This window comes from Branchiostoma belcheri, unplaced genomic scaffold, assembly GCF_001625305.1.
Source record: "Branchiostoma belcheri isolate BF01 breed outbred unplaced genomic scaffold, Haploidv18h27 scaffold134, whole genome shotgun sequence".
Classification (NCBI taxonomy): domain Eukaryota; kingdom Metazoa; phylum Chordata; class Leptocardii; order Amphioxiformes; family Branchiostomatidae; genus Branchiostoma; species Branchiostoma belcheri.
Window position 1 is genome coordinate 727267 of NW_017802758.1, and position 18611 is coordinate 745877.

The 18611-nt window shown below is 40.9% G+C and overlaps 2 protein-coding genes across 2 annotated transcripts in view; one reads left to right on the plus strand and one right to left on the minus strand.

Annotated features, from left to right (window-relative positions):
* The window catches only part of LOC109464206, an 8119-nt gene extending 2040 nt beyond the window's left edge, over positions 1–6079 (plus strand). Inside the window, exons 2-6 of the mRNA XM_019761140.1 lie at positions 2808–3116; positions 3616–3811; positions 4039–4274; positions 4661–4962; positions 5921–6079. Of these exons, the coding sequence (XP_019616699.1) occupies positions 2808–3116; positions 3616–3811; positions 4039–4274; positions 4661–4962; positions 5921–6079 (1202 nt within the window). The remainder of the gene's footprint in view (positions 1–2807; positions 3117–3615; positions 3812–4038; positions 4275–4660; positions 4963–5920) is intronic.
* Positions 6080–12202: 6123 nt separating this feature from the next.
* On the minus strand, positions 12203–18539 carry LOC109464207. The gene is made up of 8 exons (XM_019761141.1): positions 16249–18539; positions 15592–15736; positions 14886–15015; positions 14629–14678; positions 14054–14190; positions 13662–13740; positions 13286–13411; positions 12203–12289 (listed from the first exon to the last, which is right to left on the minus strand). The coding sequence occupies exons 1-8, from the start codon at positions 18444–18446 to the stop codon at positions 12203–12205; spliced, it is 2952 nt and encodes a 983-aa protein (XP_019616700.1). The 5' UTR covers positions 18447–18539.
* Between the last annotated feature and the right edge of the window lie 72 nt (positions 18540–18611).

The window sequence follows — 18611 nt, forward strand, 5'->3', positions numbered from 1 at the left end:
CACACACACACACACACACACACACACACACACACACACACACACACACACACACACATACACACACACACACACACACAAACTTAGTGTTTCATCGCACTAGGATATCCAAAATCTAACGTCACCATCCTTTCTCGGACACTACTAAAATATCCTCTGAATCCATCCATAATTTCTCAAGTTAAGCCGTCCAAACATGTACAAAAGGCAGTGTTGTATGGCACTTTTTTTAGAATCCTAGAGCGATTTTGAGAAAGTCAAATTGTAAGTAAAAGTGTTTTGAACTGGACCATAACATAAGGTGGGGGTCGCTGGAAGAATTCATTCTTAAAGAGGGGAGGCATTTTTTTTCAAAATCAATTCGGAAAGGGGTGTTTGTACACAAATACCATATTTGGTGTTTGTGTAAATGGTTTTGGACTGGTCTATAACGTAACATGGCACCAATGGAAGGGTCTATTCTAAAGAAGTTTTTTTGTGCGTACAATTTAATTTTGGACTTCAAAGATTTGTGTACTGGTTCATTTTATATACGGGTGCCGGTGGAAGATTCCATTCTTCAATATTGATTTTTTTTCTTAAAACGTATTTTGGATGACAGATTCTTTAATTTTCTCTTCTGTCAAAGATCCCTGTTATGAAAGTTGGACAGTGTGGTTTGATCGGGATGATCCAACTGGGAATGAAGACGCAGAACTACTGTACCTTCTTCGCCAGGAGTATCAAGGCCAGGTCTGCCGGGCACCAACAAGTATCCAGGCCCGGGTTAGAAGCACCCAACAGGAGGCCAGCCTGACGGGAGAAGTTTTTGCTGACTACAATACCCAGAGAGGCTTCACGTGTCGTAACGTGGACCAGACTGACAAATGGTGCCTGGACTATGAAGTCCGCTTTTGCTGTCCGGTTTCTGGTATGTGCGGTGTTGAAAACCTCGATAAACTGATGATATACATGCATGTGCGGTATCACATCCACCATTGTTTCACTAAATCACTACACAACAGCAACTGTAAAAAGTGCTTTTACAAAAAGCTGGCATTTCGGCGCGCTATCATCTGCTTGAAGATGACACAAAAGTCAGATCATGGATGCCACCAACATCTGCTTGGAGATAACTTCTACATTTACCGCCCTACATGTGCTTAAAAATGATTACCTTCATGAAAAATGGAGGTATTGTTTTTGGTCGTGTCTGTGTGTCTGTCTGTCTGTGTGTGTGTGTGTGTGTGTGTTTGTGTTTCCGCACATTTGTAGTCAGCATAACTTCATAACGCCTTTATGGATTGTGATGATATTTGGTGTGCTGGTAAGTCTTCGGAAGACGAAGGTCAAGGTCAAATATGGGCCTCCTGGTCGATGGCCTTGGTACTGCAACGGAACTTCTGGTTTTTGTATCTTTTGTTCTGAAAATGCTATGGTCTTGACTTTTTAGTGACAGACAGCCTTTTCTGTCATGAATAAGTGGTGTGAATTTGGTCCCCCTAGCAGCTTGTTCTGAACCTGCAGGGGACTTTCTGGCGAAACCTTTAAAAGCCAATAACTCCAGATAGGAACAACGTATTTTCATCCATTTTGATGTGTAGGTAGGTGAGAGAGAGTTTTACATAATTAAATGTAAATTATGCAAATAAAGACTTAATTTGCATAATTAAGGAGGAAACTATATGATTACAGTGTTTTATATAATAATACTTTTATACATGTAATCTATTCAATCTGTGGCAGGCGGAATTATGCCAATTATGACCTGATTTGCATAATAAATGTGAAAATTCTGTGACTTGGTGAATGATGGGAATTTTATACCTTGTGACATGTGTAAGTTACTTGAAGGTTAACACCACTATGCATATATTATGTTAATTTGGGAGTCATTTGCAATTTATGAGGACATGTTGAAATGATATATGACAAAGGAGAAGAATTTTACACGAAAAATATTGTCATTTGAATTAAGAAAACCATCAATTATACTAGATTTTGCTAATTACGACCTTATTTCCATAGTCAATAAGACAAAGAAAAACATTCATAAAAACTCTCGGAATTCTTGTTAAAGACATGTTCTTCTACATCTACTTGGAGATAATGCTGTACATATGCCACCCTATACATGAACAGGCTATAGAGCCGTACATGTAAAGTAGATATCTTGATTTTAGTTTTGTCTTCAGTCACATTTAAGAAAACAGCAAAATTGTGGTAGAAATTTTACAGATGACAGAAAGATATTGTTTTTGTATTTGTGAAAACATTTAAGAAACTAACTGCTGCATTCTGAATTTATAAAATAAAAATAAAACTTCTGAAGGAAAAAAAAATTAATCTGCACATTTGGATTGGTTTCTATCCTTTTGTTTGCCTAAAAATCGATAATGTAATTGTATTAATTTGAAATCCCCTAAAATTAGCTAAATCTGCGTTTTAAGGTGATTGCGCAAAGGACGTGTCCTATGACCTTCGACCTTTCGCGCCTCACCCGACCGTTTTCGTGGGCAAATTTCTGCTTTTTAAGAGGCTTTGGGTCCTAGAAACTCACATCAGAGGAAATGTAAACCACATACGTTATTTTCGTGGTAAATATCGCTAAAATGGAGCAGGCATTTTTCTGTTGCGTTGCCGACTTTGACAGGACTTGCAGTTTGAACAAATGATGAATCACACATCTAGCGACATGTGGCGAAATAGCACCAGGTTTACGTATCAACTACGCCATCTAGCGACATGTACTAGAATGGTTTATCATGATCCTGGAATAGCCGTCACTTTTGTCGACGGTAATGCTGCATCTTTCTTTCCCCACACAGGAGATCGTTACCATAGCCTGGGTTGCTGGAAGGACCACAGTAGTCGTGCCATTCCAACACTAGAGGGGCTAGATTCAGGCCTGGGGGACATGCACAACTACAAAACACGGAGTAACGCCGTCGAGAAATGTTACCAGGCAGCAAAATCTCGGTCCTTTACCGTGTTTGCTGTACAGTATGGCGGGCAGTGTTTCGGGTCTGCTGACGGGCACAACACCTACTGCAAGTACGGCCGTTCCACCGCCTGTCAAGCGGACGGCAAAGGCGGGACTTGGGCAAATGAAGTGTACCGGATTTCAACACGGACTGGTATGTAACGCTCAATGTCAACGTTTTCGTAACATACCGTTGTATGGTGTGTCATGTGATCCAACGATTTAATTCTTTCTTTTTTACAATACCGAAAAGTGTGTTGGAGAATGTTCACAATATGTCAGAAGAGCTGAGATAGGCCAGAATGACGGACAATGTTCAGAGTGTGTCAGAATAGCTCAAAAAGGCCAGAGTGATGATGGAGAATATTCAGGTTGAATAGGACTAAAGTAGGGTGTACAGGGGTAATGCAGATTCTGGCATCGTGAACAGAAGCATACATGACGTGTTCTGGTAATTTGTGGCCCTGGGTGCATTTGCATATATGGTCCAAACCCGATTATTAGACGTTGACTTGAGTCACCAATGAATGTAACTATGACACTGCTAATTGCAGTCTTCTCGCCTGATGCAGGTGTTAATATTGCCTTTGAGAAGTCAGCGGTTCAGTCTAGCTGTAACTGGGACATGACAGTTCTCTCGCCCGAGGCACAAGTGAATATTGCCTTGGGTAAAACAGCGGTTCAATCAAGTAATGAAAACGTTCTGGGGAAAGAATGGAATGCCAGGCTTGCTGTAGACGGAAACACTGACTCCAACCACTACCATGGATCCTGCACACACACTACAGCTGCAGGAGAAACTAATCCAAGCTGGTGGGTGGACCTTGGCCAGCCGTATGCGATTGAAAGGTACGGACATGTATATATATATATATATATTGAGAGGGAGAGAGAAAGAGACACAAGGCAGAGAGAGACAATGAGACACAGTGGGAGAAAGAGGATAACACAAACACATTCATTCACTCACTCACACACAACCACACAGATAAACACAAACTGTTCTTAAGCTTACAAGACGATTCGATAATTCACTTTTAAGGTTGGTTGTTTGATATGTATTTTATTATATACAGGGTGCTCATCTTCAACCGGATGGACTGCTGTCAGGAACGACTCAACCCCTTCAACATTCACATCGGCGATTCCGACCAGGTCAGCACGAACCCCAGGTGTGGTGGTGATCACCGAATCGACGTAAAAAAACCGTCCATTTCGGTCTCATGTCAGGGGATGAAGGGGCGGTATGTGGGCGTCCGTCTTCCCGGTTACAACCGGATTCTGAGCCTGTGTGAGGTCAATGTACTTTCGGGTAGGCCTTCACTACATTCAGTTTATACAGTAGCACCGTTAATACGTTTTGAGGGACGGAATACAAATAGCACAACTTCGGAACAAGCCTCTTCGGAACTGCAGGTAGATATTTGCGAAAGGAATGGGGTTGAGGTCATATAACGATATAAGCATGACTGTGTTAACGACTACAGCTAATTCATGCATACAACAGTTCCAAGCTTCCTTATGTGTTTGCTGAGTGTGTATTGAGGTGTATTTGGGGAAATGTCTCTTTTCATATTAGTCCATAACTGAAATTTCCCTTTCGACTTGTTTCCACGAACAGAAAATACTTTTTGCTATAATAATTTTTTTGTGAGTAGTGGGCTAATAGTTACCTATTCTATATTTATGCACTATCAGTTGGCTCAAACGTGCGAACTGATGGCTGCCAGCATGGCTACATACGAGTAGGGTGGCGCTGTATCCGACTTGTTCCCATCCAAAAGTCATTTCCGGACGCAGAGCAGGCCTGTGTGGAGGAAGGGGCTACTCTAGCCATGCCTAAAACGAAGGAATGGGACCACGCTCTAAGACACCTGGTCAAAACATCAGGAGGCAACTTCGATCAGACTTGGATCGGGATGAGGGTGATCGGTACTGGCATCCGCTTCGATATGTACGAATTAAAGTCGGTGGACGGTTTACCCCTGGGACAGTACAGGGTACGTGTTCTGTTGACAAGAACAATAGTCGATTAATGTTCATCTTATACTGTCATGAAAGTTCATCTGTGTTGGTAGTTACATGTTTAAAGTTAAAACTTTTGGTCCAACACAAAAAAAATCTCTCACCTAGAGCTTTCGACCAGTCACTCTGGTCTTCATCTTGTTTGTTGCACATTCTTATCACCTTCGTCGAGGAGGTTATGTCGTAGGTACATATACATCATACATGGGAATTGTCTTGTTCTTAACCGGTCATAAGTCGGGGTATATTGTAATGATATTTGGTAAGTATCTTGGGGTTCAGACAATAATAATGAAGATCAATAATGGATATTATGTGCGTGTGATATTTCGTGTTTTGGGCACGTTATTGTCTTAACCCTTGTCCTGCTGGCATTCCTGTCACAATATTTGAATTTTAAATGGGAAATAGGCATTCTGTTTCCATCGCCCCTATCAATCTTCTCATAACTATTATTCTTTATTGGTGTTCGAATAATTGTTGTCCTCATTATGAAGCAAGTTTAAACTGCAATTTTCATTACAAGAAATTCGACTCACCCAAGTTTTTGACTGTACAACTCCAGTCTTTGTCAAGGAATGAACACCCAAAATTGACAAAGACGCGATTCTTCGTACAGTCTAAATTTTTGGTGAGTCAATTTTTTTTTGTTTTGGAAATTACAGTTTTTAAACTTGCCTTGTTGCTTTTTAAACTTTCTTTATAATGATTTTTACCAAGGCAGATGAACTTTCAAGATAATTGTTGTCCTCGTTACATTTGAATTCTACTGATTTCAAATGCAGTCGCGCACGAGGCATGGTACATTGTTCCACGTATTCATCGTAAACAGACAATTTAAGGATCCATTTTTTTGGTAAGTGATTTCCTCCAGTAAGGTAAATATTGTAATCATGACATGTCTTACATTGTTGAATTAATCCTCTCTTTTAGGGTTGGCACCCAGGTGAACCAGCAAGCGTCAAATATCTAGGGTCCGGGGATTCGCTATGCGTCCAGTACTGGTACTCAGGACGTACCGCCGATCCAATGTGGGACGACGCTGACTGTAATGCGAAAAATCCGTACATCTGCCAATCCTCCCCTGCCTAAGGCCACATTAATTTATTTTTGCCTGTTCAAACAAATACCTCCTCCGCGATCCGAAGCTCGTTCACAGGACGGCACTCGCGCTACCGGCGCTCTGTTGTGTCCCAAACTGTTCCTTGGTCCAAACCGCGCCTGGGGACTGAGCACAGTTCTGGACACGCGATGGCCTTGTCCCAAACTATGCCCGGGCACGGTTTGGGACACTCGGCGCGTGTACAAAACCGTGCCTGGGGACTGAGCACAGTTCGGGACACGCGATGACCTTGTCCTAAACCGTGCCTGGCCCCGCCAATCACTATGATTGACAGCACTTCCGGGCACGGTTCTGGGCTGTTATGCTGTGTCCCGTTCTGTGTCCGCTCAGGCATGGTTTGGGGCAGGCACGGTTTGGGGCAGGCAAGGTTTGGGACAGGCACGGTTTGGGACAGGCACGGTTTGGGACAGGAACGGTTTGGGACAGGCACGGTTTGGGACAGGCATGGTTGGGGACAGGCACGGTTGGGGACTGAGGCACGGTTTAGGACACAGAAGGCTCTATGCAACTCCAGCTCCAGAACTCAGTTCACTGCATACATTCTACAAAAGGCAAGCATATGCTGGCTTGTACTACGGCAAATTCTGATATGGGACGACGCTGGGTGTACATTTAAAATGTGTTACATCTGCCGCCTACCATGGTTAATAAGAGAAATGTGTAAGAAATTGCTGGCATAAACGAGCAGCAACATAAAGAAAATGAGTTACGCCGAAAGGTGGTTACGTCGGCTATATAAATATAAATATAGTTGCGTGTATCATTCGCGTACTGGTTCATACTTCGTTGACGTAATCATACCAACCCATACCAACCCTACATCATCTCTCTTCTTCATCTTTCGTCAAATGGATTCAATTTCTTAATTTTGGGGCTATATGGCCTAAATTTTTGTACGAAGGTAGAGTGAAAAAATGCCCTCAGGCGTTAATTTTTTTAATTTTTTATACAGGCTTTTAATGTGGTTTTATTTGGGATTTTATCATATATGGTATGCATGACCATATTTGCCACACCTGACCTAGTTATAGTATTTTTGATTTTATTTTATTTTTGATTTTATTAGTTTGCACATAAACAGAATAGACAATAATAATACAAAATAAGGATAAAACAGGTGCAGGAGGAGGGAAGAAGCATTGAATGCTTATACTGGGCCCTCCTCCTCTAAACTATACAAAATTAAATTTAATCAATAAATTGAAATAATATAATATAATCTAAAATGGAAATAATACAGTAAGGATAATCAAATTTGTTCGGTATAAATTAATGACAATGAAATAAGGTAATGTAAGTTGTAAATACAGCGCAATAATGATAATGATAAGAATTGGTATGAGTTAAAATAAGAGAAAAACACCAAATGAAACTACTACAGGGGGCTAGGTTCATTTATCAGATGGTTTTTCAGAGCTAGTTTGAGTGAGAGCAGAGACAAGGTAGGATTCTTTAGGGCTGGAGTTAGTTCATTCCATAAGGTGACACCTTTGTATCTAACCGACATTTGGGCAAGAGAAGTTTTTACTAGGGGGATATGGAAATCGGGACGTTTGCGAGTTTGATAGTTGTGAATGTATTACACATCAGATGGGAGTAGTTTATTTTCTTGCTGATAATGTGATTAAAGTTATAAGGATAATTAAACAGACATTGGGTTGTATGGAGCCGCAATCTCCAAGCAGATACATAGTGGTATGGATTGATGACATTTAAGCAAATACTGCATAGCATCGAAAGGTAATCTCCAAGCAGATACCAAGCATCACGTGTGGGTCTTGAATGTATTTGTTACTATGAGTGTATTTGTACTTGAGTGTATTTGTTACTATAAAGTACAGTAACTGTATGAATTTTTCGAGAACCCTTTTGCTGAAAAGGTCCAATTATTATATGATTTACTAAATTGTTTTTAAAATAATTCTATATATTCAATAAAAGTAAAAGTTCAACACATAGTTTTAGGAAATAAATGTCAAAAAAATATTACTCAAAATAATGTCTGAATACATTTGATGATAATTAAAATTTACTGAATTTATTTGGAAATATGCTTTGCCTTAAATTCCACCTTTTGTCGGTATAATTTTTGGGAGATGGTTTTAACATACTGAGACTAGCTGACAAGTGTGCAGTTTGGTCTAATATACACTGAAGAGAACTCGAAACAATACACGTATGTAGTTTGTGGTTAAAGCACGCGTGGCTTATTTGGAAAAAAAAGGCACAGGGAAAATGCCAGGATTACGCGCATGCGATACCGCATGTACGAAACAGTATAAAATGTCTTAATGTTGGGATCTGTTGCTTTTTTGGAGCTGGATGTTATAGGTAAGGGTTATTTGCATTTGATTATGTAAAAAAATGGAGTTTGTGCCATGTCTGGTGTGTCCAGGTCAGAAAAGAAGTCCTGAGTTTCCATGCTATCATCAGCTGGTGATAGAGGTCAGAGGTCACTTCTGAAAGTTTGTGCTAGTGTTTGAATGCCTTTAGCAGTATAGGATTTTTTTAATATATCAACAAAATTGACAGTTTATTGAATGTGTGGTTTTTATGCGGTTTCACTCAGGCAGGTGACTTTTTACACCTTCTTTCTTACATGTTTTCCATACATTTCAATGGGACAGACCATTACCGGTCTTTGCCCCACATCTCTAGGCATCACTGTAAATGGCTTACCGGTATGACCATTATGGTGACTCAACGATTCAGTGGTGTGGTCTAAAACTTTATGTTTTGTTTAAACACAACAAAGACAATCAAAAAAAAATAAGAACGTCACAACTACGAAACGTTTATAAACTGTTCTGCGACCTTATGACGTGCTCTCTCCGCAAAGATGGCGGAACCCCGAATCATGTTTGATCTGACGTCATTTGAACAGAATGCGGTCGACGCTGATTGGTCGAGATGATTTTTCACCTAAGGGTAGGTTAGGGTGTTCTGACAACCTGCTAATGGAGACTTCTGATTGGTGAACATCACCTGGCTATACGACAATATTCCATAAATAAGAGCATATAGTATTACGTGACTGTATATTGTTTTCTATACTAGACTCATTTTTTTCTGTAGCAAGAAAATGTTTCCTACGACCACACCATTTTTGTGTAATTGTCAGATTTCTGGCACGATGAGAGAAAAAAAAAACATGTCTAATTCAGCAATTGCGTCAGTTGTTTTCTTAGTTGTAAGGACGTTTTAAATCATCAACGCATTAGTCAGATAACGTAGTATTTGTAATCTAGCTATATTGGCATGGATCTATTGTACGTGTACGTTCTTTCTGTTGGACCAGTCCACAAGAACATACACCACATGTGGCACTATATCATATGCTTCACAATATGCTTTAGTCGTCCAGGAAGAAGCGACACCTGCCAGTCTTTAGAAACATTGAATCTTCAAAAGTTACAAAAGGCTAAACCGGATATCGAGTACCTGTCAATATCATCAACAATGTGTACAATATGTGCCTCGGTGCCGCCACTAAAGTAAAAGCAGTTGCCGGTGTTCAGGCGTAAGTTGAACGGATTACGTCCCGTCGCCTCCATCACATTCCCAACCATACTCCCGATCAGCTTGTCTACATGGTCTAGCTATAGCTGCACTTTTTTTTAGCTATAGCTGCCCATTTTTTACAGCATGTAATGGGTACCGGGAAATCATGCAACGTGTTCTTCGTGTGCCATGGACGTTAACACTGGAGCGGCAGGTATGGAATATATTTTATCTTGGTTATTTTGTAGGCCCTGTGGAAAATGAATCGTTTTAAGGTATCAAAATCAATTTTAGGGCGGCAAAATAACAAAATTTGGATGAGGAGATCTGTCTGACATAAAAAATTTAGTGCCATTTCTTAGCACATTTTGGTCATCATTTCCTACTTTAATCGGTTGAACTAGTCCAAAAACAAGTTACGTGAGGAGTCGTCGATGAAGGTTAGACATCCAGGGAATACGATACGCCAAAAAAGCAGTTACTCAAGCAACTGGATAATATATTATGATTTTTAAAACGTTTCATCTAGTATCCACTGACCAAAGCTAGTGGATACAAGCTAAAACGTCTGACCGTTTCCAAAATCATATCCAATTTCTTGAGTAACTACTTTTTGGCGTATCGTATTGAGGAGTCCGATCCTTTATTTCGTTGCCGCACTCTGAAACTCTTGGCTAGCTATGTCCCACTAATCCACTGTTGTTCTTCAATGTAGCTTCCTACTCGCACCTGTAGCGTTATAGTGTGTTATTTTGAGTCGACATCCACTCCCAGGCCGTATCTTCTACCGGATATAACCCCGTGCATCGATTTTGCCACCGAGTAGATCTGTTTTTTTTTTTTTGTTTCCCCTAAGGCCATGTTGCTTTGATTATATGGATGACATCCGCGCACGCATAAATTCTCGGCCGTTTCCAAAAAGAAAATAACTTTTTCCACCATACTGTAAATCGTACAAAACTGCAGATAAATACCGTAAGTTTAAAAAAAAATATTTAAAAACTATAGCAAAGGTAATAGATGTTAAGTGTCTTTCCATGGACAGTGGAAACGTACAGGGATTTGAACCCAGAACTTTCAGGTTCTAAGTTGACAACCCTAAGCACAATCCCACCATTGCGTCATTTCCCTTGGCACATGTAACTGTCAGAAAATACCGCACTTCTGCTTTTAAGATTTTCTAAAAAAAAGGATGAAATTCACTTTTGCCCCGAAAAACGAACCAGATATCATAAAAGAAAAGACAGGACCAGTGTTTGAAGAGGTTCCACATAAGTGTGTCTATTCAAACTTTAGATGATGTACAAGTTGAAACAGGGACGCACGATAATGTGCGTACATGATGTGATGTTTCTCAGACACAAAATACAGGGATCAACTCCTCTCTATATTATCATGTCTTGAATAAATACAGCAAAGCCGCAGAATAAAAAGGAAACAGTAACATTTGCTGATTAATGTTGACGACTTCGCGTTATCTCATACCATAGTCTGATATACCAATTATTTGGTATCGTTGCTGTAACCTCTCTGGTGTATACAGATTCTAAGTTGCAAAGTCATCACTCGGCGAAACAGCTACATAGTTATAGATACTACTATATTTAGGTGGTTTAAAGAGAGAGTGCTTATACATTAGTATGACTTCTAGTTATCCTCTCCCAGATATTCCAACCATTGCAGTCATCTCTCTGGTGTATACAGTTTCACCTGCAAAGCCATCATTAGCAATCTCAGCGAAACAGCTACATAGTTATATAAGCCACTAATTTTGTTCAAATTAGGAAGAATTGAAAGTGAATTGAAAGTGATCACTAGATAGGCAATATGAAATGAATAATGCTAATCAGTAATGCAAGAGTACTGTTGATTGAATATAGTAACTTTTTTGTTTAAGTGTTAACTTAGATACATGTACGTACGGCTACATTTCTATGCTAACTAACCTTATAGATTCATTATCGTATGTTGTTATTAGATCTATATTATTAGTTCCTCTTATAGGGTATTTCTTGCTATCAAGCTCGTAGTCTACAAAGCAAATAAACATGTCGATATCTGCATTCTCAATAACGTTACATTAGAATGAATTCTATGGTATCACATTCAAAGTAAGTTTTACTTGTAGTCATAAAACTATTACTGTAATATCAGGCGTGTGAAAAAGCAAGATTTACGGTACATATGGTCGAATGAACATTTGTATTCACGTTTATCAGCTTTTGAGGTAGAGAATAAAACCCCAGTTGTTGTTTTTTCACTCTCAAGGTTTCCAGCTTCGTATATCTTGCATATCACTGGTGCTAAAAATAATGTAAGTCTATCATATCGCATTTATAACATGAGTTTGTCATTTATAGCATACCTATTTTTATAACATACCTAGTTATAATATGCCTAGATAAAATCCATGTGCAATTATCAGCAACTCAAAGTCAGTATAGATAGACATAGACGTGAACGTAAACGAAACTGAAACCTATGGCTAGCATAAGCGAAAATATAATGTTCAATACATCATGAAGCCTTGGTCGTTAGAGAGAGATTCAACGTTGCCTTTCTTCGGTGTTTTCCTCGGCTGCTTGCTGTCCTTACACCCCTAGGTAGTTCTCCACGATGTCCACTATGTCACTCACCATGTCGTCAATGGACAGCAGTTGGAAGGTGATGTCGTATCGCTGGTGAATAACGAAAACAACGAGGATTACTTTTATATATTGATCTAGATTGACCACACATTGTGGAAGATTAGCCTGTCCCCTTTTTAATTCATCATGTCAGCACTGATACCAGACTGTCATGTTTGAACCGCTTACACAATGAAGGATCCCTACTCTTTATGAGCGTGGTGGGATCTTTTACGTGCTCGAGAAGTGGATTTCCCCCCAAACGGGACCTTTGATCTGCGTACTATTCGAGAAGACGTCCCTGACCAAATCTACATGTACATGTAGGTACTCATTTTCACCATTGTCGAGTGAGGAAATAGGTGTAAATGATACTCTGTGGCCTTCCAGGGATTTAAACACAGAAACTTTAGCTTCGGAGCTTTAACTAAAGGGCAACCTTACCAACTTACTGTGTCAGGCTAAATAAACGACCTAAAAATCTATGCGGCTCCAGATGTCTTGCTGAGGAAAGACTGCGTGTGCAAGATGTCGGTAGCTTGAAGAATGAATCCCCTCTACTATATATACTATATATAACCTTACCAACTTAGAATATACAGAATTTAACAGGAGCATGTAATTTCAATTATCAGCATCAATTGCCATATTACCCAACTGCCTGGCCACTTTTATTCAGGCAAGTTGTCAGCTGACTTGTTATGTCTGATAACAAACAATATCTTCTCAATAGCTTTTACTAGCTCATAGCCGGTGGCCATGGAGTGGCGAAGTGGGTAAAGGGTTTCTCTTTGCATTCGATAAGTTTTCAGTTCAATCTCTGGCCGAGACATACCGAAGACTTTAAATTGGTGCATACTACTTTCGCGGCTTAGCACTTAGCACCTGGAACAGAGTATGGGGGTTAAAGTCACCCCACTACCAGTGAACTAGCCCATTGCTGTAGTGATGGCACTACTGTGTAGCCCAATGGCTATTGAACCGGGGATTGGCGCCGCCCTACGCACCACATGGTGGGGGAAGTTAAAGTAACATTGAAAAAATTACCTGAGCGGCTTCGTGGAAGAATGAGACCACCATCCATCCATCGAAGTGTCCTGTCTGTGCCACGGCTACCTCCACACTGAAGCCCAGCTCCTGAATGTCAATCGTGCCAAAGACGGTGTCCACAACCTGAAATTGGTATGAACAGACCCAACTTAATACAATAGAATACCCTCAATTAAACCTCCTTTTTACCCGTACATGCATCATCAAATCATCATGAAAACAGAAATAACAATGATAATCAACACAACCCTCCAAATGTAATAGTTAAAATAAATCAAAGCAAGAAATGGCCATTACAGGTTTTCAGAACATAGACAGCAGCGTTTATGAAACTAGAATTATTGCGGACAAGCACAAAATATCATTAAAATACCTTCTCCGCGATCTTAGTTCCAAACTTGTTGGCTTCCTCAGCGAGAGTCAAGGCCTCCTCAGCCGCAACAAGAGCCACACTGAAACATGATAACATTATGCAGGTGACTTACTTGCAAAACGTTGAAGGTGCACAATGTATTACGTACACAGCTATTATGATAGTACACCATTTCATTTAGGAAACGTAACTGCCATTTCTACCAAGTACACGAGGTAGCTGTTTATAAACACATTTATATTTCGGCCACCAGTCTGTTCAATTTAGTGTCATACAAGGCATTAAATCAAAAGGCAACAATAAGTACATAATGTAAAGTGAACTGGGGTAGTCGGGACAAAAAATGAAGCAAATGATAAGACAGGATACGATAGGATACGTCAGTGACGTACTCGCATGTGTCATGGACTACAGTTGATGTCGCTTCCAAAGTAGCAATAGCAGCGTCAAGGGTCAATTTACTGGCGTCAACAACCCCTTGTGCGGCACTCAATGATCCCTTTCCGACCTCGACAGCCCCCTTGGCTATCTAATGATATGGTAGAAAAGACAAATAAATTTACATGTTCAGATTCAATTAAATCTACATGGACAGACAAGAACGCATTCACATATACGTATACACATACACATATTTTGTTTGGATTCTGTTATCTGTACCTTTGATTCTCTTTTGTTTATGTATAATTTATTGAATCGGTGTCGTATAAGCCCACGCGGGCTGGGCGCGGGAAAGTGCACGACACGAAAATAAAGTCTCATTCATTCATTCATTCATTCATTCATACACACGCACAAGCACGGACACACACACGCAGACGCATGCACAAAGGTACACCCACAAATACGCATAAACATACGCATAAACGCCCGCCCATACGAACGCATGTACGTACACACACACACACACACACACACACACACACACACACACACACACACACACACGGACAGAAATGAAAATTACCTCCAAAGCCGCTATGCACACGCCTTTCTCCGTTTGGCAGGGTATATTATCTGTTTGTGGCGATATAAGATAGGCATTACGTGTACAACAAATACCATTCGTTACACATCTAGTTACTGCTCATGCTTGCTTGCTGAGATTCTGAATATGAGTGGTCAAAACAAACGGATGATTTAAAAGATTTCAGTATAATTTAGACATTGTTTATTGGCAACTTGAGTCCAATGACTAGCAACAACAGTCAAATCATGACTTACACCACGCACAGTCCATGCCGTCACATTCTTGCTGTTTGTCATCAAGACTTTGGACAGCACTGTCGAACTTAGCCTTTTCTGCCTGCAAGGCTGCCACTGCATTGTCGAAGTCCCTTTTCTTGCTGTCAACCTGTGTAAATATAATGTCATGGTCTATACAAGTGTTTCCATGTTAGTTGAAAGTCCTAAATAAACGCTCAGGTACTAATCTTGGAATATGATTATTCTGTTAGAACGCCATGTTGATGAACATATGGGGCCCGTGTCTCACTACAAACGTAATACTATGTTAACAGAACATTGAACATCTTCATTAAAGCCTCTGTTACACATAAGACACCCGAACACTACCAAACTCCCCCCAACCATGGCTAGGAGCAAGGAGCTTATATCGCCTTGCTAGGAGTAGGTCAGGAGCAAGGTCGGCTGGCGTCAAGCTGCACCAAGCCGAATATTTCAAACGAATTCAGGTGCAGACGGCAAGTTTGGTCATGGTCACGGGTTGAATTGTGTTCAAGGAGTAGGTTAGCAGTGTGTTGGAAAATTGGACTGAAGTTTACCTCAAATTCGATTTGATTTGTAAAGAAAGGTAGGACCAGTCTAAATCTCGTCAGACTAAAAGAACGTGGGCTCAATGATTTTACATACATGTAAGTGATTCCACAAAAAATGGTTCAAAATGGAAGCAAACGACGAGTCAACTTACAGCGGCTTGTGCATCATTAAAAGGTCCTCTGGCATCATCACAGGCCTGTTGTTTTTCTGCGACGTCGTTCTTGGCATCTTCTAGTGCACTGTTGGCCTCGTTCATGATATTGTTCAGTGCAGTTTCAATCTTCCCCTGAAGTGTGCTATGAACATAGGCCACATTTACATGCATAATACATATACATTATGTTCACATATAACTACGTGATATGTGTAACAAGTATGGGATTTCCATTATTTCACACTTTTATAGATTTTCTTGCATTAGTTATGCAAATCAGGTCTATATTTGCATCATTGATATCTGATAATATTCTATATCTGAACTTCCTATATCAAAATACATTTGAAAGAGCACCAAAACATGTGCAGAACAGGAGATGCAAAACAGGAAGTTACAAGGAAACCCCAAAATTTGATATTGAAATTTTTCTTTCCAAAACCAACCTGCATCCAAAATTTTGCCAGTTATTGCTGACCAAGTGTGCGGGAACACAAACAGACAGACTGACACACCAACGTAATTCCCTGAAATCCAACTTTCTTTCAAAGACTATACAATAATAGACGATAGGTCGGAAGAAGAGCAATTCTTACGTACAATGAAATATGAATATATGCCATGTATGTCATTCTTCAAGCATAAAAAACATACCTGAAAAGATCGTTCTTGAATGTTCCAGCAACCATAAAGTCTGCTTCCCTCAGAGATCCATAGTTGGCACTGATGTCAAGAGAGGCAGAGAAGATATTGAGAAAGTTCCCCTCGATAGAAAAGCGAGTTCCAGTGCTGTCCATGGTAATCGTGGTGCTTGCCTGAATGCCTAGGACAGAAACGCTCCCGTCGATGCGAAGTTCTGCTTTGAGGGGATCCCAGCCAATATCAACTAACAGGACAGGACCAGTATCCGAGCTTGAACCAGACACCTGGATCAAGCCGTTACCTATCGTGAACGGTGTCACTGTGACGCTGGCATAAAGGGATGTTGTATCGACTTTTAAATCAGCAGTAACACTGAAGAATAGAATCTCCATAGTGCCACTAAAGAAGAAGCCCTGTTGAATAGTAACACCATTGGGCAAAGCTTGGACAATGGGTGAAAAGGAAAAGTTGACACCTTGAGGAAAACCAATGTCCGACAAGAAAGAGGGGAGCTGGAGGTTCTGGCCAAAAGCACTAAGAACAGCCGGGATGGTCAGAGCGCTTACTGATCCCATGCAGTAGTCTTCTCCTGGGTTAACAATATCCACGCCTATGTAACCTTCGCCTGTGATAGGAGTAGCACTTGGGTCGTTCTGGTACCCAATCACAGCCCGGCCACCGAATTGCAAAGAAGAAATAACGGTGGGTTCGGGTGCAATGGAAACCTCCAGGTTGATGTTACCAATGGAAAGGAAATCTAGTCCAAACGCTTGATTCCACATACCCTGCGTGGACATTTGGAGGTACACCCCGCTTTCTGAGAGGCCGATGCCACCGGTCAAAGTCACAGGGGGAGTTTCAAACTCGAGAGAGCCAGTTATACCTATTGACATTTTAGTTCCGACGAAGATTTCAAACCCGACGTTTTGCATGACAATACCGTCAGATATTGTGACAGGTGTCCCTACTACAGCCTTTAAGTGTAGGTCACTGGTAGTGGTCAGAGATGCAAAAAGCCTCAACTCAATGTCAGCCCCTAAGAGTCGTTTGTTTACTTTGCAAAAGTCGTCCTGCCCGCAGTCGGTTGGGAGTGTAAAAGACGCTGCAAGGTTGACACCCTCCACAATGTTAACATCGGTGAGGAGTGGGGAGGAGATTGTTAAACCCTGATCTGCAGGTATAGAACCAGCAGAGATCACAAATGCGACCTGAGCATTGGACAAAATACTTGCACCTGGTATCCCCCCAATATCAAGGGCGCCTCCCGTTAGTCCTTTTACAGCAGGAATTATCCCAACACTCGACAAAGTGATACCTGCGGCCATGACCAAGTCATTAGTTACTCTACCAACGAGTGTTTCTACTGAACATTGCCAGGTATTGATCACTGCAGTGCCAGAAACGTGGACTGACCAGTCGTCTCCCAGAATTATAGAGACACTCGGGTCTGCAATTACAAAGCTGTCGAAACCTGCGTTCTGTAGAATATTGTTCAACACAGATGGGAGAAATGACACTCCAAACTGTTGAATTAGGGAACCTACTGGTAGATTATCTTGTAAAGAACCCTTTGCAGAAATATCATGGCTGACTGGTTCACGAGCAATTGAAAGGGTGAATTCAAGACCACCAATGTCCCAAACAGAATCCAATTCAAAGCTGAAGTCATGATTTGTAGCTGGTGGGGATTCAACACTTTTTATATCAAAAGTTGCTGAAAGGTCATCTAGTGTTAGAATGCTGGGTACTATAACAATAGAGTCATCAATAGCTGCAGAAACCGACATGTCGTCGTTGTCAGCGTTGTACTCGAAACTCTTCAGAGAGCCAGCGAGAATATCAGCTACCGTGAGTTGAGAAGGCAGATTGATGGACGAGAAAGAAGAAATGATTTTGCTCACTAGGGCTGATACAGGAATCGGCCCCTCAGAAAGGACCTTGAATTTGAAGGTACTGCCATCAACACCAAGGAAGAAGGTACCGAAAGGGACGACTTCAGACAGCTTCATGGTAAAGGCGACGCCCAGGCCACTAGATATTTCTGTCGCCACGTCGTTCGAAAGCGGGTTTGGGTAGCTAGCTTCTTGTGGGCTTGTCGTTGCGAGCAAGGCAGCTTCAGAAAAGTCTAAATCACTGAGGATAGGTACTACAACGTTTTCATCTACTACATCTCGAATAAGATCACCGAAGAGGACAGACTTGACAGACATGCCCAAAGAGAACGAGAGGCTGGATGAACCATCATCTGACTCAGTTGAGCTCAGGAAAAAGAAGACCTGCGAGTCAAGAATATTTGTTTTGAAATCTAGCTTCATACTATATCCGTTGTCACTGATCTTAACCTCAACATTAATGTCTGTAACAGAAATGCTGCC